We start from the raw sequence: 26685 nt of genomic DNA, 5'->3' as shown, positions 1-26685 counted from the left end.
TAATCACCCTCATACCACACTTCTCTACTTTCATCCAAAGAATTTTCATTCTCTTTCTTTCATTGATTGAGGTAATATGTGCTCAGGACTCTTGTAGGCAATGATCAAAATGTCAGGCATTATCTCTCAGGCCACTTTCCTTCCGCTTGACATGCTGCCGTCATCTCGAATGATTCTTATGCCCCTGGGATAAACTATCTAAGGCCCTTGACAAACAATTTCTTGGCCTAATCAATTGCAATGAACTTCACACCTATTCCATAACTGACAGCTAGAAGTACCTTAATTCTGAAATCTTAAACTCTAATCTTCCACATGCAGACTACAACTTTCCTTTTTTCTTTGTTTAATTCCTTAGACTTATCACTTGACATGCCTAGGCCATCACTATATCTGTATCACTATACTTTTTAGATGTTTTCGTTTTCTTCCCCCAGGTTTATTGCCATATAATTGACATATAACTTTATATTAGTTTAAAGTGTTTAACAGAATGATTTGAGATATATATGTATATGTACACACACACATGCATATATACATATACACAGATATATATATACATATATATGCATGTATACACACACATACACACACACACACACATATAGTGAAATGATTACCACAATGAGTTAACATCCATCACCTCACAGTTATAATTTTTTTTAAATTAAATGATAAGAACTTGTAGGGTCTACTCTTAGTAACTTTCAAATGTAGAATACAGTATAATTAACTATAGTCACCATGACTTACCATCCTCAGAATTTATTTACCTTATAACTGGAAGTTTATACTTTTTAACTACCTTCACCCATTTCCCCCCACCCGCACCTCAAAACTACCAATCTGTTTCTGAGTTTTATTTTTTAGATTCCCCATGTAAGTGAGATTATACAGTATTTGTCTTATTCTGACTTATTTCACACAGCATAATGCCCTTAAAGTCCAAATGTGTCACAAATGGCAAGATTTCATTCTTTTTTATATTTGAATAGTAGTCCATTGTAAGTGTGTGTATGAATGTGTGTGTGTGTATGTATTGTATTTTCTTTATCCATTCATCCATAGGTGCACACTTAAGTTGTTTCCATGTCTTGGCTATTATGAATAATGCTGCAATAAACATGGAAGTACAGATATTTCTTTGAGATCCTTATTTACTGGATCACATAGTAGTTCTATTTTTAATTTTTTGAGGCACCTCCACAATGTTTTCCATAGTAGCTGCACCAATTTTACATTCTCACCAACAGTGCACAAGGGTTCTTTTTTCTTCACATCCTTGCCAACACTTATCTCTTCTTTTTAATGATAATCATTCTAACAGGTCTGAGGTGGTACCTCATTGTAGTTTTGATGTTGAGCACCTTTTCATGTACCCATTGACCATTCATATGTCTTTGGGAAAACGTCTATGCAGTTTCTCTCCCAATTTTTTGATCTGATTTTTTGGGCCATCAAGTTGTATGAGTTGTATTTCGAATATTAACTCCTTATCATATATATGATTTGCACATATTTTCTCCCATTCCATAGGTTTCCTTTGCTGTGCAGAAGCCTTTTAGTTTGATGTAGTCTCACTTGTTTTTGCTATGGTTTTCTTTGCTTTTGGTATCAAGGCATTGCTTTCTATTTCTTCAATAAGTACTTTTTAAAGTACCAAATATTTGCCCTGTGTTATCTCCCAATTTCTCAGAAAAATGTAGAGAGAGCAACAAAATAGTCTTTTGCCTGAAATCATTCTTTTTAGGCACACAAATTATTTCTGCATTAAAGTGAATATAGTGAGGAGATAGAGATTCCAATGTTCTTTTCTTCCATTCTCTTCTTTTTAATTCTGAGTGAATAATGGGTTAGAAAAGAAGTGGTGTGAGCTTCAGGGTCAATGAGAGTTGCTGATTATGGGTTGCCTCATTTCTATTTAAAATGAAAAAACCTCATTCAATAAACACATTTATTTTTTTCATAGGCAAGTTATAGAAATAGAACAAAGGATAAGATGTTTTAGCTAACCTCAGTACATTCAAAGAAAAAGACATGTAAACGATACTAGATTATAATTATTTCCAATAAAATGTGTTAATATCTATCATATAAAGATAGCAGTAGGAAGGATATGGGTTCCTCTGCCCATGGTGATTAGAGAAGACTTCACAGAGGCAGTAGGTTTTAATCGCATCAGAAAATTATTCAGAACAAATATGATTTTACTTGCCATAGAGAGAATAAAAACAATCAGCAAAAGATATATTATTGAAATACATTTGGAATTTTCTCACGATACTGCAGTGACACTAATGACTTCTTTTAGTACTGACAGGCCTTATCATGACAGTCATTAAAAAGGCAGCAATACAGTCTCATTTTTATGGGAAAAAAGTAAGAATCAAATTTAATTGTCATTTTATTGCTAACAGAGCCAAATACAGAAGAAATAATTGGCTTTATTTTCTGTACTTACTGAAAACTTCTTAAATTAAATATATAGTCTAAGGTATAGAACTGATATGACAGCAACTGTACACCTGGTTCCTCTACAACAGTTTGCTCCTATATAATGACTTCACGAACCATTTTAGAACTTTTAGAGAGAGCACTACTGATTTTTTTATTTAAGAATATTTTTAATTTTTCATTAACTCACCAAAATAAGTAAGGAAATGTTCCCTCACTCCTTCCCACTCCTAGTAAGAACACAGAACCCTTAAAAGTGATAGGGATTCTTGTTAAAAATGACTTCCTCAAGAGTTCTCCAGTTTCTCACTAAAGAATCCATGAGGGCAAAATAAACTCTAAGCAAGAGGCTAACTGAGCTGGACAGAGAAACATAATCCAAAGCCCCCCTCCCATGCCCCAGTTCTTCCATACTTGCCAAACAATAGCGTGAGGGATCAAGGAGCACTGGTGCTGTGTATAGGGTGAGGTATAGCAAAAGCTCTGGAAATTGTTAGTGCTTAGCACTCTCACCTTAACTTTATCCCATAAACTCATCAAAGCACTATGGCCAGGGATGCAGGATTCCATGGCAGGGTCAACACAAAAGCACTGAACATGGGTACCACAACCTGCCCTCTAAAAGAGGAGTGGAATGGGGATTTTTACTGTTACCTAAGTGCACAATGACCAGGGGCAGGAACAACTGACATAGACATTTGTGGGGAAATCCCAGTCAGACCCAATAATTTTTCTCATTAGAAATAAGAGAAAAGGAAAAGTCAATCAAACAACAACAACAAAATACATATCCCACGAAAAACAGTGAAGTGACACAGAAAAGTAACAGTGTCCTAAATACAAGGAGGAAGAGCAAGACTGGAAATGACTTGCTAAAGAAACCAGAATAAGTGCAGAGGAGATGGTCCGATGAGTTAGTGGCATTAAAGGATACATGTCCATTATGAAAAGGTGAATGCCAATAAAAGATAAAGACACAGCATACTGAACTGTGGAAAGCATAAAAAGTGAAATGAAAATGTAATGAGGTGAAATGAGGAATATTTACAAGAACAAAAATTCCAAAAGGAAAATTGAAATACATTGAAGATAATAAACTGAAGAAATATTATAGAAAATTGAATAAATAATGAAGGAAGAACTTGAGCAGTTTACTTGACATATAATGGGTAAGGACAAAGAGAAGGACTGAACTGTCTGGAAAATAAGGATCATCTTCAGGACTCAGGAATAATAAGAAAGATTGACTACAAAGAGATTAACTGGTTGACAGTGCTGAAGCTGTTCCATCAGAATTTGCCAATCCCCACTGACCGACATTTTGGGTTTTACCCTGGCTGCCTCTACAAGGTGGGTCTTTGGACCTGTGCCACCCACCTAAGGCTGAAGCCAGCAGAAGTCTCCATTTATAGGTAAACTACGAAAACAAAATAAAACTTAAAGAATGAAAGTATGAATTCTGGCCTGTTTCACTTGTTTCCCAGTAGATGGGCAAAAAGAAAGATTTCCTGAAAATTTGGAGTCATAGACCTACCCTCACACATGTTGGGGATGAAGTTCACATATCCTTTAAAATTTATGTAGACCGTCTTATTCCTTGTAGGTTAAGTAGTTATAAGTCCAAAAGCCATTTTATGTGATGCTTTTTCTATGAGGCTAGGGAAAGAATGTGGCAATCTTGGACAACTTTCATTTTCTACTGTAACATTATCAATATTTAATATATTAAATTCATATAAAAGTACATAATGAAATATAAAACTTATTGCCTTTAACTTTTTCAACATGTGGCAAGGACTGGGGGATTGATTCAGGCATGGTCACTGTTATAAATATATATATTTATATTCTGATATATTCCCTTTGGAATCAAAAACATTTACTAAATTACTGATATCCGTGTATTTTTAAAAATGTTTTGTATTCATCTCATCATCCTTTAAGATTTCAATTTGCAAGACAATCTTCTAAATTAATAAGCAGAAATTTAGAGAGCTGAGAAAGTTTATCAATTCACAAAGTGACGAGTCTATATCTTCAAGATGGAGAAAATTAACCCCAATTTATTCATGCATTGAAGCAAGACTTCTATTATGTTTTGAAGATTTTAAAAGATGTTTTGCTGCAAACTTTCAACATAGAGAGCTCTGTTTACAGGTATAAAAATAATCAGGCATTCCAAATCTAAATTTTAGAACATGCTTTGTGTCATCATGCACTCTCTTAAAGAATTATTAATATCATGATTGTACCAAGAGAAAGACAAACACAAACAAAATCATGAGTCATTCAAACAAGCATCAGTAATGTCACTATGCTTTGTGTGGGCATGTGCTCTATATAACTCTTGAAACATTCTCCAAACTAAAATGTTGAAATAGCCAGAAGAGTGGAATGATCATGATGCAATTTGTTTGAAGAGTACTCATAAACCACATGTTGGATTGGCTGACACTCTAAGACTTTGATTCAACTGACTAAGAAGTCAAAAAACAACCCACCAAACTGTATTTGACTTTAGAATTATATTCAGAGGAGTAGATTTTCTAAAGCCACTGAACTAGTTAATAATGAAGCTAGAATAGTACTCAGGGCTTCCAACTGGCACTCTATTCTCTTTCTACACATCTTACCAATTCTGTTACATCTTTGCCTTCATCCATGACCAAATCATGAGTAAATTAATGATTATTTAACAATGTCAGCTTATCATATTTAAGAAATAATTCATTTTTATATGTTGAGTTGCACTGTCATGGCCACTTCGGATATGGCTTCTGAAAGAAGAGCACAGAGATCAATATAATACTCACGAGTATATAGTAATATATGCCTTTAGTGATAAATCATCCTGGTCTTGATCTTTCACATGTCAATTATGCCCTCTAGCATGAACTACAGAGAGACTGAAATGGTTATTTTGAACCACTGTTTTTTAATAGTTTTTAAGAACAATGGTCTGCCTACTTGTTTAAGCTCTCTCCTTGGTGGATTTCCTAAACAGGCCTTTTCTCAACTTTGAATTGATACAGAAAAAGAGTAAGATTACCAAACATTTAATGAGAATATTATGATAATGGAGAAAGTTCTGCAAAATAAGGCATCTTTAATTGATCTAAAGAAATTTTACTTTTAAACAAAAATAAAACAAAAATTCAGTTATTTATCCAATATTAAGTTCTCAGCAAAATCTAAGTGGGAGCTGTACTCCTCAGAAATACTGATGGTGTTTTAAATGCTCAGCACTTACATAGCATTCAACAACAAAGGACTTATTCGAAATTAGGATAGTATATAAAACTTCAGGTTTCTGAAAGAGTTAAATAATTCTTTTTTTAATAAACATGTCATCACCTCACAAATAATATAGGCAACTCGATGCAACTTGCCTTAAAAACAGAAAAAAATCAGGATGGCTAATGTCTCTCAAAGAGAATCAGAATTTATGCTTTGTTCCCATACTCACACTCTAATTCTCCTGCTCTCTTTTCTCACTTCTTGCCAGAGAATGGGTTTCTCTCAGCATTATAACCATTCATGCTACTGGTGTGCAGTTATATGGCCTTGACCAATACCAAAGGAACCGCAGAGAACACACACACATCTCAAGGCTTCCTGTCATACTCTCTCCAGCTTATAAAGACCCCATTCCCCAATCCACTTGCCAGAAAGATATGTTTCTGTCCAAGCTTTTGCTATTCTCAAGCACTGTACAGTTCCTTGAGTGGGCTGATATTAGATCAAATCTGGGAGATAAAACATGGAAAAAAATGGCAACATTCCATATGGTGTTTTTGTTCAAGTTTTGACCTCAATTCACATGCTATTTTTTAAATTTCTGTCCTAAAGTAGCTGCTTTTTGTATTATTTTTTTTTAGTTTAATAAGTGAGAGAAAGAGGCTTTAGTGGCTTATACCATCTCATCCAACATCCTCAGTCATGTTTTGGATTTTGAACTTTAAGAATTTAAAGTTTTTATCCATTATGCAAAATCAAAATCATAAAGCAAGCATAATTTGTTTTCTGGGCTGCTATAACCCTCTTCAGATGCTCAGTGCCATAGTTACACAAGTAAATTAAGAAATCACCACCAGACTAATTTTGGTACCTCTTCAAAGTATTTAAGTATCTGTCCAAGGTTTATGTTGAGGGGATGATGAGCATTATAAAATTACATTCCTAGAGTAAATAAAAACATTGTGGTTACCCATACCTGTCTTCCATAGAAGATAGTTTAGAGACCATCAGTTAGTTGTCAAATGTAATACCTAGAAAATTCTTGAAAATATTTCTAATATAATTAATTTTTATAAATGCATATGAATGTCAATGGAGATTTGTATATATTGCTGAATAGTAATAATAACAGCAATTGAAAGCCATTGGACACTTAGAATGTCAAGTTTGCTAAATGCAGATGTGGATTATTTGATAATACCCACAGAAACTCTAAGTGACAAATACTATTGCTGTCAATATTTTAGGAGAAAAATTGAGGCTTATTTTTATTTAATCTTCAATACTTAAATATTGCTAAAACATCACCACAATATTATCACATCTGAAAAATTAACAATTCCTTAATATCTATATAGTGTTCAGCTTTTCTCAAATGTCTCATAGTTATTATACGTTCTGGTTTGTGCAAATCAAAATACAAATAAGATTCATATATAGCAGGAAATGGCAAACCTCTTTTGTAAAGAGCCAGATAGTAAATATTTGATGCCTTGGAACTACTCACCTCTGCTGTTTTAGTGCAAAAGCAGCCATAAAAATCCAGCTTAATAAATAGGCATGACTGTGTTCCAATTAAACTTTATTTACAAAAGCAGGTGGCAGGCCAGATTTGGCCCAAAGACCACAGTTCATCAATATTTGACATACACTGAAGCTTAATAAGTATCTTTAGTCTCTTAAAATATAGGCTTCTGCTTCCTTTCCTTCTACTTCCCCACTCCTTATTATAATGCAATCTATATGTTGAAGAAAATAAGTTATTTTTCCTTACAGTCTGGATTTTACAAACTGTTTCCTCATGGTTAGTTTAACATGATCCTCTGTTCTGTACTGCCCATAAATTTGTAATCCATTCTAGAGCCTTCAGGTTTGATTTGTTGACAAGACAGGCAACTTCTGAGATCACATGGCATTTTAATCAGGCATTTGATTCCAAACAAACCTCATGCTCTTAGCCATAATGATTTAGCTTATCCTTGGAGACCTCCCTTTAAAAGATCTAGCCTAAAAGGGGTCAAATATGTGATGACAAAGAATTTACGGGTGGTGAACATATAATGTAAAATATATGACTCACTGTTGAAATAAAAAAAATTAAAAATTTAAAAAATATAAAGTAAAAAATCGAGCTTATATGTGGCAATGCCTTAGCTTACTTTCATCTTTTGTTGCCAGTTGAGCTCATAGAAGTTTTTCTTACTAAGCAGCAGCTGCACAAAGGAATTTAGCAATGTGAAAATGTTTAGGCAAATCATATATTTGGGGAAATTTTAAGCCTTGTTTCACCCTTACCTAATATTAATTATTTGTGTAAGAAAAACTGGTAAAGGAGAAACTGTGCTAATCTAAAATAGAGCTTATTACCAGGAATTTCTCCTAAGTTCTTGATAAAAAAGGAAAAAGAAAAAAGGAAAAGCCTGAGCTGAGGACTGCTGATCTCTATGCTGTCCACTTGAGCACAGTTTGGTGCAAACTCTATTCTCCCTGATGGGTTAACTACTAAGTAAGCCAGGCTTCCTATATCTTATCTATGATCAAAATATACATAATTTCAGAAAATAGTATGGTTCCCCTCTCACTTGAAATAGGCCAGCTGTTTTTTGCTCAGAGCTATAATTAATTTTCTCTTTGTCTTATTACGAAATGCTATTTTATTGCTACCTTTTGTCCTGATATAGAAAATTAGTTTACTCTGAAGAAAGTATAAACACACACATTCTAGATTCAGAATCTTTATATGTGTGATCTATTTTTATAAATGAGTTGATTTACATTTCTGTAAAATATCCATTAAAATAAGATTTTATTTTAAATTAATATAGTTCTGACATCCAAGGAGACTTTTCTTTTAGACTCTATTTTATATTTTTAATTCTGAGATACTTTTCAACATAAAAATATCGAATAATGCAAAAAAGCATAGCTCCTAAGTACACACACTATATATTTCCAATATTCATTAAAAATTTTTATTTACTTCAGAGTCTGTATTTTTAAAAGAAATTTAAAAAGTATGGATAAACTGGAAAAATGTCGTCGTGTGTGTGTGTATGTGTAAACAGTTTATATATGTAATTTTCAAAACTGGTATATTTGAGTATCTCTCCTCCTTGGATACTTCATTCTTCCTTATAACTCAGCATTATGCTTTCAAAATTTATCACTGTTATTACAAGAAGACCTAATTTCTTCATTTTAATTGCTACGGAATATTCCTTTTTCTAATATACCACATCCAGCCATCTTTTAAAAATAGACACTTATTTCCAATTACAAAAATGTTAAAATCTACAACCCTGTACAGGTCCCCTTTGTACAGTGGACTCGCTATATCTTAGAGGATATACATCTTTAACTTTACACAGTGATGAACTCCATTTCCCCACAAAATCACTAAAACCTGATATTGTAGTCAAGTTAATTTTAAGAAAAGTATGTCAATATAATCAGTAAATCAGTATGAAACATCTTAGATTGTTTTGTAATTTTGCATTTCCCTAGTACTCCTTTTCCTCTTCTATTAAAAAGCCTTTTCACATCGTTAGTTATTTTTCTATTGGATCGTTTATCTCTTTTTCTTATTGGTGTGTAGTTTGTTATATAATCTTAGTATTAAACTTTTATTTGTTATACACTATACAAGTTTTTTGAGGGAAATACCATAAACTGCTTACCATGTCAGAAACAAATACACTTACAATTTTTTTTCTCAGCTGACGTAGTTTTGTAAACATTCTCCTAGCACATTGAGGCCTCAGGAACTTGATAGGAAGTTGGAAAGAAGAAGATAAAGTTGGTGATACTTGGGATATGCCTCAGGAGAAATAAAAGAAGGCTGATGACTAGGCATATTTCCTCCTCAAGTAAAGATCTTGTTAGTTGCTATTAGGAGGAAATTTTGTCTATTGAATGTCCTTAATAGAAAGTTCCTAGCTAAAGAATTTATACGACGCTGTTCCTTGAAGATGAATACATAAGCTGTAAAATTATCTGGGTTATAAAATGGAGATGTTTAACAACTTAAAGCTCCCTCTGTGTAGGAAACCTCACAAAATCTCACTTGGGGAGCTCTCATAAAATGCTATCTTTGCCACCTTCTTATTTAATCCTCACCAGGAGGCAACTGTTGGTTAATTGAAGCTAGGATTGGAGTTAGGATTCTTTAACATTCATATAAAGATAAACTAAACATTCATGCCTCTTTTTCCATGTCACTTTTCCACACTAACAAAACAGTACTTTTGTTAAAATTTAAAAATAAAATACATAGATAAACTAGCTTTCAGTAGTATAAAATTTTAGTGATGCTGGATCATAAGGCTAATTCTGTGAAAATCATATACCATCGAGATATCTAGAGAAAACTGTAAACTTAAAATTTTACAGACAAAACAGAACTTACTAAAAACAAGTCTATTGCTTTTTATAGAGATAGTCACCCTTTGGATGCTCTGTAACTATTTGTTTACTGGTTGGGTTTTCCTAGCTTGAATTCTATCTGGAAAGAGAAAGAAAGCTTCTCCATGGAATCCAACAGGAGCCACTTTTTCAAAGTTATTTTCGAAATAAATAGAAAACCAAGGTGATTATGTTACAGCTTGGTAAATATGCAACAATCATGATGAGAAAATCCTGTCACTCCAAAAAGAATAGATACAAACTGTTAATTTTAATCAATTGTTAAAGACTCTAAGTAGGGGAATACAAAATACATATTTGTCAAGATTTTAGGGAAGTTTTATCCTCAGTATCACATAGATAATTTTTTCAAGATCCAAGAAAACTACATTCAAGTAAACACAGCTATGGAAAACGATGACAAGATAAGAGGATACAAACCCACTTTCTCAAAAGTCTGGTTCACAGTAGATTATACATGAAGGATATATTAAAATTGACACATATTATCTACAATAACTGTACTTCTTTAATAAGTAGGGCAATATACATATCAGTTGAAGAAGACACATTAAAATATAGAAAAGTGGCAGTAAAATACAAATAACTGAAGCAGTCAGTATGTAACAAAATATTGTGTAGTTTATTTTCCAAACTTGGGAGTCAGACTTGGGTTCAATAACCTGGTGCTATGCTTACTATGTCTGTGAGCTGGCTACTTAAACTGTAATCCTACTTGTCCTCTTTTGAAAAATGGGAGTAATACTACTTCATAGTCTAGATGGGAAAATTAAATGATAGAACATAAAAATAGTTATTTTAAATGAAAAAAAAATATATAAAAGCCTTAGAAGAGCATGAAATGTTTAGAATAGTGTTTAACAGCTTTACTGATAAATATATTACTAATATTTTTATGTTGAAATTTCCTATTTTCCCCTTACATTTTCTTTTCTCATAGTTATAATAGCTCTCTTAGTGATTGAATGCTAATTCCATTATTTCTGTCATTTCTAGTTCTATTTTCAATAATTGCTTTTTTCTTATGGTTATGGGTTATACATTCTTGCCTCTTTACATGTTATAATTTCTGAATGGATGGTAGACATTAATTCCATGTTTTTGAGTTCCTGTATTATTTTGTTCCAGTAGGTGGTTAAGCTAGCTGTGAATCAGCAACTCTCAAGGCTTGTTTCTGAACTCCGTTAGAATTGGTCTAGCACAGGCTTGATTCTAGAACTGTATATTACTATACTGCTAAAGTGTAACCTTTTAGGGTCTCTACCGAATGCTCAGAGTATTAAACAAGGTCCAGCCTAATGGCTGGATAGAATTTGGATTGCTTAAAGCACTGTGTGACCTCTGGCCAAATGTTCAGCTACAGCTTCTTTGTAGTAGTTCCTTCCTAAGTAGTTTTTCTTCACTTGGCCTTGTGGCTTGTCCTTTTGCACATGTGCAGCTTAGTAGTCAACAAATAATCAAGAAAACCTTTGTATAAATTTCCTGAGCTCTTCCTCTTCACAGATTTCTTCTCTACATCACCCTAACCCAGAAATTCTATCTATATTAGTACTCTTTGCTATCTTGGCCCCTTCAGTTCAATGGATTGCTATGATGTCGTTGGGCTCCACCAGTGCCACTCCAGAAGGGGTCTCTAGGCCAAAAGTCAAGGTAATCACGGTAATTACATTGGTTTGTCTCCTTTACCACAGGAACCACAACTCTATAGTGCCTATTGTCTTAAATTCATTAATTCATATATTTGTCCAGAGTTGTAGTTGTTTACATTGGGAAGGACACCCTGTTAATAGTAAACTTTCATGACTTTAAAAATAAAATTTCTCAACTTCCGAAAAAGAATTTTAAAACAGCAATCAGATATTTTGTTACGCTTTTTCGAAAAAAAAAAAAAAAATCAACATGCAAATTTAGATACAGATCACCAATAAGAGTTGAATGCAATTAATGCATTAAAGTCAGCTTCTGAAATGCGTATCTCCATGAATCAGTTTCAGAAAACTTAGTTTTGCATCAGAGGTCAAAATGTATACAGCAATAAATAACCTGTATGTCCAACAATAGACTAAATTGAGGAATGTGAATATCATACTACTCATCACTAAAAAAAAATCACAATTTCTTAGAAAATTAAAATCATGTGAAAAGTGGTCATTATATACTATTACATGAGAAACCAGTACAAACTATATATATATAATTCAAATATTTTTGACAGCAAAAATCTCTGTCCAAGAGATATAATGAAAATTGGACAAAATTTGATTTTAATATTTATAGATTTTATGCAGAATACATATTATCTATAATAGATATATATTATTGTTTATATCTGACAAAAATTTTAAACCTTTTAAGCCTGACATTTTCATCTGCCTACATTTAATTACTTCAATATATCCAAACTCAACTCTGTTCGCAAACAAGCATTCCTTCCCAGTGATAACATTTTCTCTGTCTCCTAGCCTTACAATATTAATGTTTCACTGATTCTCTTCTTCACATTAAATCTTTCCTTGAGTCCTGGGGATAACACCTCCTAAATCCAGTGGTTATCTCTATTGCTACTTGTGGATTTATTGTACCAGGAGTCCCAAGTAAATGGCCTCCCTGTGTTCATGCCTTTTGCCACAACCTGACTCTATCTCTTTCCAGCATGTTACGGAATCTGAGCCTTATAAATGATGTACTCCTTGGCAACTACATCGGTAGTCATTCTATCACCCTTTCAGAGTGGAAAAAGCTGAAAAACCATAAAACTACATTTTCTATACTTCCTTGCTGCTAGGGTGCTGAAGATGTCGGTTGGTTCAGAAACAGATGCACTCACAAAAACTTTGTAGTTGAAATTGAATCACAGAATGTGACAGGGTATACATGTGGCTGTTGTACGTTGTGGCAGAACTGTTTTCTGAACCCTCTGACTATAGCAGCAGCTTCCTGGTCAGGATGGCAAAAGTAGCAATTCCTCTGGTAGCTAAATTATCCGTAGTTAGGAGAATCATTCATGAAAGCAAAGTCTGGAGTTTCTTCAGCCCTCCCAACAATTCCATAGTTATTCATGCAACCTTTTCTGTTTAAATTGGCTTCTATTGTCTACTATTAAGATGCAAACTAATAGCTCCCTTGTCTTTAAACAATACTAACATCTTAAAGGGTTATTAAAAGAATCTATTGAAGCAATTCATGTAAAGCGTATTAACACATATCGCCAGCCAAAAACTAGTTATTGCTCTTGTGTTACTGTTATCCTTAGTGGTATCACAACCATAATGTCAGGGTTTGAATTATGGTGTTAGCATAGATCCTTTCTGCAATCTTGGTCAAGTTGCTTAACTGTTCTAAGGTTTTACTTCTAAAAACTACTTCATGGAGTTTTGTAAAGATTAAATGAGAATATCTAAATAAAATTTTCTTTTCTGTACTTTATTCTCTACATAAAAAATCTCAAACTAAATTTTCCACATTGCTTCCTGTTTTAAATGTCATGTGACCTCACCTTCTTTCTTCAGAATCCTGGGCACATATTTTTAAAAAGCACTCATTGCCTCCCTACTGTATTATCCTCTTCTTTTCAACTTGGAGCTGTTTTTCAAGTTGTTCCTTTTCCATGAATTCTTTTCAGGGTCTTCCAACCTACCTTGATCACTTGATTGATTTTAGAACTCTTACAAACAGTACCATGTATTTTAACACTTCATTTTTTTCCAATAAGTAAATACACCCTATTTGAGTCTCAAATCAACTTTTGGCTCTTTGAGATCAATAAAAATTACTTTTAAAAAATATATCTAACAGTTTGTAAGAGTTTACCATTTAGTAGTCACTTGAATATATATGTATATATATACACACGTATATATTTTTTCTCTTCACCAAAACATTCATACCTACCTGTGATTTCTTTTACTCGTGCTTAACTCTACCATAGAAAGAGCAATAATATTAATATGAGTTAACAAAGTGAACACATAATATACCAGTGCTAACATTAAAACAGACATGTTTGTCAGCAGTGATAGAAGACTTTACATAGGTAAAGAAAGGGCACTGGCTTTCAACCTTAGCAGCACACTGGAAACACCTGGAAAGCTTCAACTACAGTGACCTCCATTTTAACATCAACAGCATATGGCTTGGCAACGAGGTATTTAAAAGTTAGCCAGATAATTCTCAGGAGAACTTAGGAAAAAGAGCCACTGGTTAGAAGCTATTTTCCATTAAACATCCTCTCCTGTTCACTTTTCTTTCACTCCTTGACTTTAGGAATATGCTGCCTGCTGGGAAATTTCAGGCCATTTATCTAAGCATTCCTTTGCTGTCATCGGTGGCACATATGTACAAATAAGGATGATAAGATGGTATTATTTTGAAAACTATTTTCTGAAAATATCTTTCTACAATTTCAGTAGACAGTAACAGTATCCACATACATTAGAAATAAGGTAATAACTAAAATATTAGTCTGGCAAGAAGTGAAGAGACAGGGGAGGAAAAGCCTATATAGCTATATTAATTATAAATGAGAGTTACAGTTTCAAGTTCTAAGTACCTGATTGATGGCACCCAGGTCATCGGTGAAGCGATTCACTTCTGACAGGAGCAGAGATATTACAGATTTTCTCAACAAGCTGCAACTTCCCAGGGTGACCAGACTCTGAGAGACATAATGCTGCACCTGAAACTAAAAAAAAACGAGTAGATTTCCACTTTCTATCAAGTCAGTTCAAATTATATTCAATGGGCATTTTCTAAGACTTTACTACTAAGCTCCATGCTGTGGGGAATACAAAAAGTGTCAACATAATTCTGGGCCAGTCTCAAGCAAAACTGTGAAACAGACAAATGATAGTGATATAAGTAATAATATTTTATATAGCAGTGACTATTTTAAATTATACAGCAAGGTGCTAAAATGAAAGCTTTAACTGAAGTATAAAAAGAATATAATCTTTTAAATGACAGACTATACACAGAATGAATAAAGGATTTTACTCACGAAATATAGACATAGAGATAGATAGATAGAGAAAAAGGGTGAGAGGGAGGAGTTTGAAGATGTTGTTGGAGAAAGCTATTGTTGAACTATGAGTCCCACCTTCACACAAGAGAGGGACAGTTGGGAGGGACTTCTCTATTCTCTACAAGTCAAAAGTGAGCCATTTTAGAGTAAGGAGAAAAAATGAGGGGCCCTGAATTTTTGTCTGCAGGCAGCAAAAGTATTCACCATTAAATACATTTAAAAGGACAGTGGGAGACAAGCTATCTCACATACAGTTATAGAAGAAAAGCCTTTTTATTATTAATCACGTTAAGGTGTATATAATTAATATAATTAATAGCTGGAATTTCATTAACTATGTCCAGTAATGTATTTGAGAGAATGGAGGCTTCAAGGAGTATCTCAAAACACAGAAACAACTACCTTGTAATTGTGCTATATAAGCTTAAAGTCGTATTAAGGAGATACTGCTTTTATTTATAAAATATTTAAATGACAATGCTAAATAAATGATGCCATATAAAACTAGGAAATGTCACCTGGATCCTTTAGTATGAACAGGTAATGAAGATATTTCTCAAATTGACATTTTAATAATATATTCTAAAAGTTAATAACGAATGAACTATAGATTTCAAAAGAAATGTCTATTATAAATCAGGGCATGCATAACTAGCTCTTAATATTTTCTAAATCAACTTATCAGTAATAAAACCTAATCAGTTTATTACCATAGCAATCATAGTTATCACTGTTATCACTTAATAACGTAATTGGCTAAGATACCCTTTGTAACTCTCCAGTACTACTTACCAGATTTCAGATTTTTTACAAAGTGTTTGTTTGTATCTGAAAGAGTATTCTAAGCTCTAAAAAACTACTGTTGGGTATTTCGCTGATGCTTTAAAAGTTCACTTACCTCTTTTCTCAGTAATGTAATTCTTTATGACATAACTTAAAAAGTGAAATAAGAGACTTTAGAGAGAGAGAATGAAATGATGAAAGTAGTGACGGGGTTAGGTTTGTAGACTCTGCAGCTCAATACCATCTGAGTCAAATCTTAGCTCCACTGTTTATGAACTTGTACTAGCAACTTATGTAAACTTTTATGTCTCAGCTACCACATCTGCAGGATAGTGATTGAGATAGCACCCACTTCACACAATTGTGCAGATTAAGTTAGATAATAAAAATAGTTAACATTGTGCGAGATACCTAGTAAGTGCTCAATAAGTGTTAAATATTATTATAGGATAATATAAATCATTGAAGGTTATATAAGTTTAATTCATTGACCCTTGAAACGTTAAATACTAGAAACAAAACCATTTTTCTAAAGTTAAAACAGTCCTATTAGAGAATGATGTTTAAAAGAAAAGTTCATATAGAGATTTTCCATAACATAGGTATGAACTATTATCTCTTCAATATAACTGAAGTTCATATGAAATCAAAGACTAAGTATATAATTATTAAGATAAAAATCTGTAAACATTATAAAAACGGCCTTTATTCTTCTTTACATTTTAAATGACATTGCCCCTCTGTAAATAGTGGCACTTTTGAGAGACTGATGAGGAGGCCAGGGCTGGCAACATTACACGAGAGGCCTCTCTGATGAAAACCACAGAAGGGGTCGCTCAACACTTACGCCATCCCTTTTTGTTCTAGCTCATCTTCCTGTATTTCTGGGACCGGAGAGCTGGAAATAATTTTTCCTAGACCGCTCTGCAATTATAACTTTGGATATGATTTGAGTTCTTCCAGTCAGAAATACATATTTGAAACCTTAATATAGCAGAGCACAAGGCATGCATTTTGTTGGTGCAGAGGTGGCATGGCTCTGGCTCACCCTATAGCTGTTCAGGGGCTTCCTATCTTTCAAGTTCTTAATCTTGGAAGCAGCAGCAAGATGCAACCTTGGTAGCCCAGTAGTTTAGGGACGTCATTCCCATAAACTCAGCCTTCATAAAAGTTCTTTGATCTATATATTCACTCGAAGATTTGAGAGCTCAGTGCCACACTAAAGTCTTGAAGCAGGGATGGAAATTCCTACCACATGCCCAATAAATTTTTCTATTTTACCTATGCAGAAGATAGAAGGATTTCGGAGAATAACTGTGAATTATCATAAACAATCAGGTGGTATTCCTAATTACACACTGCTGCTGTTCTAAATTGTAGTTCCTTTCCTGAAACAATCAATATTGCCCAGGATACTTGTTAAACAGGTTTTGATCTGGGAGGTGTTTTTTGTTTTGTTTTTACTGTCTCAATAAAGATAAAATGAAGCCCTATGCATTCCTCTAGGACATAGCAGTATACTTTTTCTGTCCTATTTAAGGCTATATCAACTTGCTGTCTCTGTGCCAATATTTCATTCACAGGATTCTGATTATCAAAACGTTTCTCAGGACATCATGCTTGTGTACTATACTGATGGTATCATGTTGATGTGGCAGGTGTTTTGAAGGCCTTGGCAAAATACATGCATTCCAGAGAGAGAACTGAGGAATTAAGGTGCCTAATACACTTGGGATGCTTCTGGGTCTGACACATTTTGGAATACTACCTGCACAGTGAAAAACTAGTTGCTTTAGTATGTATTTCCTGTTACTAATAAAAAGATATAATACTTGATGAGCCTTCGTGAATATTTGAGGCAATATTTATCCATTTGGTTTACGTCTTGGATGCATATATTGAGTGAATTATAAGGCTTTAAACTTTAAGAAGGGCCTAGAGTAGTGTATAAAGATCTCTAGCTGCTCTAAGTTGGGGAACAAGAAGCCCTCCTACTTGTACCTCACACAGGAGGGCTCTTTGCCACTCAGGAAACTTTACCATTTCTATCCTCACAAAGGGCTACATCTTTCAGGATTCAGGGTACTGTTAAGTAATAAATGGTGCTGGGAAAACTTGACAGATATATGCTAAAAAATTATGCTAGACCACTTTCTTACACCATATGCAACAATAAACTCAAAATGAATTATATACTGTAAGACCTGAAAACATAAAACTCCTAGAAGAAAACATAGATGGTAAACTCTTTAACAGCACTCTTAGCAATATATTTTTTAATATACCTCCTTCAGCAAAGGCAACAAAAGCAACAATAAGCAAGTGAGGCTACATTAAACAAAATAGCTTCTGCACAGTGAAGGAAAGCATCAACAAAATGAAAAGACTACCTACTGAATGGGAGAAGATAATTGCTAATGATAAAGGGTTAATAACCAAAATATGTAAGGCACTCATACAACTTGACACCAAAAAAAACCCAACCAATTTAAAAATGGACACAGGACCTTAATAGACATTTCTCCAGAGACATACAGATGGCCAAAAAACACATGGAAAAATGCTCACCATCATTAATTATCGGAGATAGGCAAATCAAAACCACAATGAGATATCACTCCATACCTGTCAGAATGGCTATTATTATTAAAACAAACAGTGTTGGCAAGGATGTGAAGAAAAGGGAACCTTCGTGCACTGTTGGTGGAATTAGTGCAGTCACTATGGAAAACAGTATGGCGATTCCTCAAAAAATTGAACTACCACATGACCCAGCAATTCCACTAGAGTATCTATCCTAAGGAAATGAAAGTACTCATTCAAAAAGATATATGCATTTGTCTGTTCATTGCAGCATTGTTTGTGACAGACAAGATACAGAAACAACCTAGGTGTCCATTGACAGATGATAACATGTATATTTATATAACAGAAAAGTACTCAGCCATAAAAAAGGATGAAATCTTGCCATTTGCAACAACACAGATGGACCTGGAATGCAATATGGTAAGTGAAGTAATTCAGAGAAAGATAAATATGATGTGATTTTACTTATCTGTGGAATCTAAAAAACAAGACAAAAAAAAAACAAAAAACCAGAAACAAACTCATAGATACAGAGAACAAACTAATGGTTGTTAGATGGGGGTGGGATGATCGGCCTAAAATGGGAACAGGATTAAGAATAGAAACTTTCAGTCACAGGATACTATGTACAGCATAAGGAATATAGTTTATAATATTGTAATGTCTATGTACAGTGATAGATGGTTACTAGACTTAGTGATTCAACATTTATATACCTTATGAAGTGATCACCACACTATATCATACAGTTGAAACTAATATAATGTTATGTATCTAATTTAAAGAATGCATATATGTATAACGGTGCCTGGGTTTTAGCTTGAATAACAAAGTTAGTATTTATTTTTTACCCTCTGTAGCCTCTAGCCCGGTAATAAGCCAAGTCCTTGATTTTGTGAGGAAAAAAACTATGATATGATTTATAGGCTGATGGGATAAGTGAATTTAGTCTTGAATAAATACAATAATGGAATTCAGATGATGGCAAGAATTTCATCAGGACACGCTGGAATTGAATATTAAACAAGAGATCATTCTAAATAGTGATATTTACAATAAGTTCACAGATCGAAGTATCATTTGAGGAGTAAACCGTTTATATGTTTACTGAAAGTCAACATGTAAACTGTCAATATAAATAACAGTATCGGATTGGATTGGATTGGTATGGGTCATTCAATTCTGGAATGGTACATTTGAACCTCAAAAAAAATTTTCCAATAATAGTTTAAATATTTACTATTAGTAATAACTTAAAATATCTGATCATAAGAGAATAAATATAAAGCAAAAGTCAAGTGGACAGTGTATTAAAATATGTAGGCAAGGTATTTTAGCTTAATTCAGCTACTATTACTGTTTAGGAAGTTGAATTGTATTTAGTTATTTGCCTATGCAAGGGAGAATAACACACATTGCTGAGGATAAAAAAAAAAACCTGAAGCTACCTAGATGAAGACTGGAAGACTGCTTACAGAAATTTTAAGAATGAAAAGAATAAGTAGAAATCAAGGACAAAACAAAGCAAACTTTTATAAATAAGAAAAAGAACTGAATAGTCTAATAAAAATATCTTTGTCATAAAATATTAGTTCCATACTTCTAGTGTTCAACAGAAATGATATAAAAGGTATTATGGGGATGTCTTTAAGGGCTCCGAACCTGTGCTATATATAGTGAGGGCACATTTGGAAATTAGTTTTGGCATCTGGTGGACAATAAATCTGCCTAAGCTCAATAGAAATTAGTCCATGGACCAAAGAAAAGTGAAGACATAGATGAGAAACAAAATCAAATCAAGCAGAGTCAAAGTAAATCATCTCCAGGGATTTCCATGCCACTCTACTGACACAGCCTTCTAGGTCATTCTCTGCTGGATAACTTTGCACACTGTAAAAGCCCCTGGACCCCAGATTCTGACTTTGCTACATCCCTGATACATAAAATAAGTTATTGATACTTTAGGGATGCCAACATCACTTCCTGTTCCTATCATCGCTATCATTTTTTTCTTCTGTTTTCTCATTTGTAGAAGGATGAAACAATACATAGGGAATGCTGATTAAAAGATACACAGACTCTTAAAAATAGGCTATGATCTAGCTGTAAACAAATTCTCAGTTGCAACCTTTCACTTTCATGTTGGAGAAAGGCTATGCCTTCCAAAATTCTAGATTCAAACCAAGGGTAAAATTTGTTAGAAGTATCTAAAGAATATATCCCTAAATGTATGGTCTTCTTTATATGGTTTCTAGTTGAGTCTACTCTTAATCAGGATTCCTATTTTTATTCTCCTAATTAAAACAATGCTCAGTATTACTTCACAAGAAAACCCATTGTCCAGTGTGTTGAAGGCCTGAATCTTCTAACAAGATTCTTTTTGGATTGCCCTCTTCTTACTGACCCGCACATTCTAAGAGAGGAGGCATCCAAAAAATGTGGAGAAAAGGGCTTGCAGAAATGACCTAATGGGCTGTAGATTAACCACACGCTATAGATCTTTAAATGGCCTTCTGAAAACTTGTCACACCTACATGAGAAATGATTTGTAAATAGATAGGACTGATGGTCCTGAAACTCCTATCCCCCTTGCAGACCTCGCCCCAAACTCCCCCTCCCATCCTGAGTCTGGAGGTGCATGTAGACCCTCAGACAAGGAATCACACGCCCGTTGCATGGAACACCACCAGGGTATATAAACTGTACAAAAGCTAACTAGAAGGAGCTTGTGCTTTTGTGTGCTCCAAAGGCTTAATAATCTTTCCTCTAACAAAGCCGTCTGAGCCTCCAAATTTCCTGTCAGGTGCTGCTTCCTGCAACAATTCCTGGGCTCAATCTCTGTCCTGTGCTCTTGCGTTTGCAAGAGTAGGGTAACTACATTATTAATTTTTGTAAATGTTTTCATTGCAAACTATAACATATACAGAAAAAAGCTTTTTACATGTACATACTCATACACACAAGCATTCACATTATTACAAATAGTTAAAAAATAAACACTCATGTAAGGACCATCCCCCGGTCAAGAAATTAACTTGGCCAGTACCTCTCTCCCTTTCTCTCTCTAAAGATAAATACTCTTCTCTCTTTCTCTCTTTTATACTAGTAACTCCTTTTTTGGAAATAATTATGTCAGACAAGAAAAGAAAATTACAGGCCAATATCCCTGATGAATACAGATGCAGAAATTCTCCAAAAAAAAAAAATACTACCAAACAAAATTCAACAATACATTAAAAGAATCTTATGCCATGATCAAGTGGGATTTATTCCAGGGAGGCAAGACTGGTTCAACACCTGGAAATCAATGTGATATGCCACATTAATGAAAGAGAGATAAAGATTATGATTATCTGAATAGATGCAGAAAAAGCATTTAACAAAATTCAACCTCCATTTATGATAAAAACTCTCAACAAAGTGAGCATAAAGGAACATACCTTGACACAGTAAAGGCCATATATCACAAGCCCACAGCTACCATTATATTCAATGGTGAAAAGCTGAAAGATTTTCCTCTAAGATCAGGAACAAGACAAGGATTCTCATAGCATTTTACAGAGAAATAGAATAAGCAATCCTAAAAGTTGTATGGAACTGAAAAGACTCCAAATAGCCAAAGCAGTTTTGAGAAAGAAGAACAAATCTTAAGGCTTCATATTCCTTGATTTTAAACTGTATTATAAATCAAAACGGTATGATATTGATATTAAAACAGATATACAGACCATGGAACAGAATAGAGAGCCCAGAAATAAACACAAGCATATATGGTCAATTAACTGATGACAAAAGAACCAAGAATATAGAATAAAGAAAATAAGTTGCATTGGAAAAACTGGATGGCCCTACGGAAAAGAATGAAACTGGGCCACTAAAAATTAACTGAAAATGGATTAATGATTTGAATTTAAGACCCGAAACCATAAAACTCCAGGAGAAAATATAGGCGGTAAGCTCTTCAACATTGGTTTTGGCAATGATTTTTTGGATATAACACCTAAAGCAAAGGCAACAAAAGCAAAAATGATGTGGGACTACGTCAAATAAAAGCTTCTGCATAACAAAGAAAGCCATTAACAAAAAGAAAAGGCAACCTACTCAATAGGAGAAAATATTTTCAAATCATATATTGGATGAGGAGCTAATTTCCGAAATATATAAATAACTCAACTCAAAAGAAAAAATCCAATTAAAATTAGGCAGAGGATCCTATGAATATTTTTCCAAAGAAGTTCTACATATGGTCAACAGGTACATGAAAAGATGCTTAACATAATTAAACATCAGTTAAATGAAATCAAAACCACAATGAGATATCAACTCATACATGTTAGAATGACTGTCATCAAAAAGAGAAAAAAATGTTGGCAAGAATGTGGACAAAAGGGAACCCTTATGCACTGTCGCTAAGGCTATAAGTTGATACAGCCACTATGGAAAACAGTATGGAATTTTCTCAAAAAATTAAAAATAGAATCACCATGTGATGCAGCAATTCCACTCTGGATATTTATCCAAAGAAAACAAAAATACGGTTCAAAAAGATATATGCACCCACAATTACAGCATTATTTACAATAGCCAGGATATGGAAATTACCTACGTGAACATCAGTGGATGGATATTAAAAAAAAAAAAAAAAAAAGTGAGACACATACAGTAATATTATTAAACCATAAAAACAAAGTAAATCCTGCCACATGGATGGAACTTAAGGGTATTATGCTAAATAAAATGAGCCCAATAAAGAAAGAGCAATACAGTATAATCTCACTCATATGTAGACTCTTAAAAAAAAAAAGGAGGAGGGGGAACAAGCTCATAGATTCAGAGAACAGAATGATGGCTGCCAGGAGTGGGTGGTGAGTGAGTGAGATGACTGGAGTTAAAAGGTTCGAACTTACAGTTATAAAATAAATAAATCATGGAGATGTAATATACAGCATGGCAACTATAGTTAATAATACTGTATTGCATATGTGAATATTGCTAACAGAGTAAATTTTAAAAGTTGTCATTACAAGAAAAAAAATTTATAACTATGGTGACTAGTATTGACTTAACTTATTAGATGATCCTTTTTGCAATATAAACAAATATCAATATGCTGATCACCTGAAACTAATATAATGTTGTGTCAATTATACCTCAATTTAAATAAATGGTATCTTCCAAATGCTCAATGCTTTATCATCTTCCCTTGACTCCACTCCATATATAAACATCATATATATGAGCATAAGCACCTTGACAAAATGAATTTTCAAAATTTTAAAAATAGAGCTAAAATTTCAAATGTTTTAGAATATGATTGAATCCTAGTCTTTCTAATTTATATAAATTAACTTGATTGAACAAATCGATAGTTAAAGAACATTAATGTTTAAAAACCATAGTTGAAGATACTGTCCTTTAGTAAGAGATGGGTCTGAAATATTAGTTATAATTTGCCTAAGTTTGTCCCTTCAATTAACTTCTGGATCTTCATGTTGAATATTAGGACTACAGCCTTCAAAACAAAAAAGGCCTCTCTCTCTGTATGAATGCCTTGGTTAGGGGAGACAGGGGCAACTTTGTAGTTAGTATGCCCCACTATACAGCCTTCCTTATGAGAGTTAAAGGATGGTGGAAGTTTGTTAAAGAGAAAAAAAAATATAACACCATTGGGGCAAATCGGGCCTAAACAGCAGTCACAGGAGCTTAAGAGGATGAGGAAAAACCTCGCTATTTGGCAGAGTGGTGTTAGGCATAATCTTTATGAGATAGATACAATGTAGGGAGCTGGCCAAGAGAACTAAAATATTAAATCGAGCTATATTCAGAGACAGATCAGCCCTGCTGCCAGACCACCAGGAAACCTGCAGAACAAAAATGATTTCTGCTAGGATTGCCAACAACCCATTTCCCCACACCCTGAAGGGAAAACAGGAAAACAGAGTCTTTATGTGGGCCCTACACAAAATAAAACCATTCATTTTCCATGGCTAAAAGCAGGGGGAACCTATGGATTAAAGGCCAGAAATTGCCAGGAGGCCTTTCATGCTACAAACTCTTATCTTTCCTCACTGTATATCCATATCAAAAGAAAATGAGTAAACAAAGTCTTTAAACTATAATTCACAGGAGCTAAAGAATGATATCCTGATACTCAGGGCTTTTCCCCTTGTCTAGGCTTTTTCTCTTTGCTTTTCCCCTTCTCTAATAAACTCTTCATCTGACTCGAACTTTTGCATGTGTTTAAATTTTTTCTTACACTTTACCAAGAACCTTCTTTTTTCTCAGTGTAGGGTTTGAGTTCCCCACCCCCGCATCCCCTCCCCCCGGCTCTTGGGTGTGTGGGTGGGGGGAATTTGCCCTATCCAGCATCAAATTAGATAGATAGATAGATAGACAGACAGACAAAGAGATACATACATACTCACATGCCTACATAGCTACATAGACAGGATTATACTTTAAGAAAGCAAAAATAATGGCAGCTCCCAATCATACATAATAATGTTTTTAAAAGAACATAAAGAATTTTCTAACAGGATGTAGCCAGGTAGAAGTAAAGTTGTAAAATGACAATTCCTCCTTATGCATAATTGCTTTCATACCAATGAATCTTGGGCCCTCCTTTGGTTTTCCCTACTCCTAAACAAAGATTACTGAGGTAGTCATTTGTTGAACTGCCCTAGGCTTGTTGACAGTCTTCAAACCTAGAGTTGCTTCCCAATCCCTTTAGAGTCTTGGAGCACAAGCCCAAACCTTGAATAAAAATTCCCCTCAAGTTTCCTTTACTGCACTGCTCCTATGGTTCCTCTGGGGGTAAACTCTGGAAAGCTGAATATGCCTAACTTTGATTAGAGGTGTATTCTGGTGGTCTTTGGCTACTCTTTGAATTTCTACAACTTAAATAAGTCTTGTGAAAAATCTTACCATATTTAAAAATCTTGAAGGAGAAACTCTAGTCTCACTTTTGAATCTACTCAAATATGATTGATTGCTTAAAAATTTCACTTTGATGCACATTAAGATAAGATTTAGGTCCAATGGTGTCTTAAACATAAACAGATATTTAAAAAAAAAAAAAAAGACAAATAGGCCTCAGCTCGATCTATGAGCAAAACAGTTAAATACCAACTGTGGCTAGAAAGAGATGGTAGAAAGAGAAAATCATTTATATAGATTTGATCAGAGAGCTATGATCAAATGATTTGCAATACTCAAAAGTGGGGGACTTCTAGGGTGCTGCAAAGCTGCTGCCTCTTCCACTGACACTTTTCAGGGAACCTACCCCCAGCTGTCAGTGCTGAAAACCAAAACCAACAAGTAAGCAGTTAAGCATTACTGGAACCAAGCACAATTTCCTAACCCAGTGTTAAACAATAGTGGTACAAAGATTTCTTTTCTACACCTGTATTAAAAAATACTGGAACCAAGCATCTGAAAATTTAACTGATTCTTCCAGGGGATACTTGCTCCTATTGTTAGGTGGTCAGACGTGAGACAAGAGCCAAGGCTCAGCTCTGTAACCATAGAAACGTCCCTTGAAGACCTTCCTTAAGTACCTCCCAGAAATACCTCCCTTTTAGGGTTATAAATTACCCCAAATTCTAGAGCACAAAGGCCATAAAAGCTGCTAGCTAAACCAGATACAAAAAGCACTGTCCGTAATTTCATCCTGATTATACCAGCATTATAATATCATGACTGCCTAGAAGTTCATGAATCTAATTATAATAGATTAAATTCTGCGTAAACACATGCACAATAGGCAAAGTTATATAGATAGCAGCCAACTGTCAGTCAAGATGATCTCATGTACGGATCATCTAAGACCTCCTATCATGGCCCAAATATAAACAGACTATCCCATTTCTGCATTGTTAGACCCAGAAACCCGCCCTGTCCCCCACCCCCTGCCACTTTTGGGACATACTATCTTCTCTCTTTACCTCCTAAATTCCTCTGCTTTGCAGCCTTCCTTAGTGTGGCCTGTCTCCTTCTAAAATGTACTTTCAATAAATCTTACTTTTTCTGAATCTTGCAGATCTATAATTCTTTACTGCATCGTCAAAAAACCGAGAAACAACACACAAAATCACTGTGCTCCACTATCCACCTCCTCCTCCCCAGTGCCGCTGAGTGACACTGGATTTCACATCACCCCAGAAGTGACACTAGTAGATAAA

The 26685-nt window shown here is 34.2% G+C and overlaps 1 protein-coding gene across 3 annotated transcripts in view; it reads right to left on the bottom strand.

The window, feature by feature from the left end:
* MEI4 (meiotic double-stranded break formation protein 4) overlaps positions 1–26685 on the bottom strand; it is a 166632-nt gene that overhangs the window by 44654 nt on the left and 95293 nt on the right. For all 3 annotated transcript variants that reach the window (XM_016157353.2, XM_016157352.2, XM_016157351.2), the window contains one exon: positions 14666–14797. In XM_016157353.2, coding sequence (XP_016012839.2) covers positions 14666–14797 — 132 coding nt within the window. The remainder of the gene's footprint in view (positions 1–14665; positions 14798–26685) is intronic.

Source organism: Rousettus aegyptiacus, unplaced genomic scaffold, assembly GCF_014176215.1.
Source record: "Rousettus aegyptiacus isolate mRouAeg1 unplaced genomic scaffold, mRouAeg1.p scaffold_m13_p_1, whole genome shotgun sequence".
NCBI lineage: Eukaryota > Metazoa > Chordata > Mammalia > Chiroptera > Pteropodidae > Rousettus > Rousettus aegyptiacus.
Note: the sequence above shows the minus strand (reverse complement) of the source record. Positions and strands in the feature narration are given on the sequence as shown.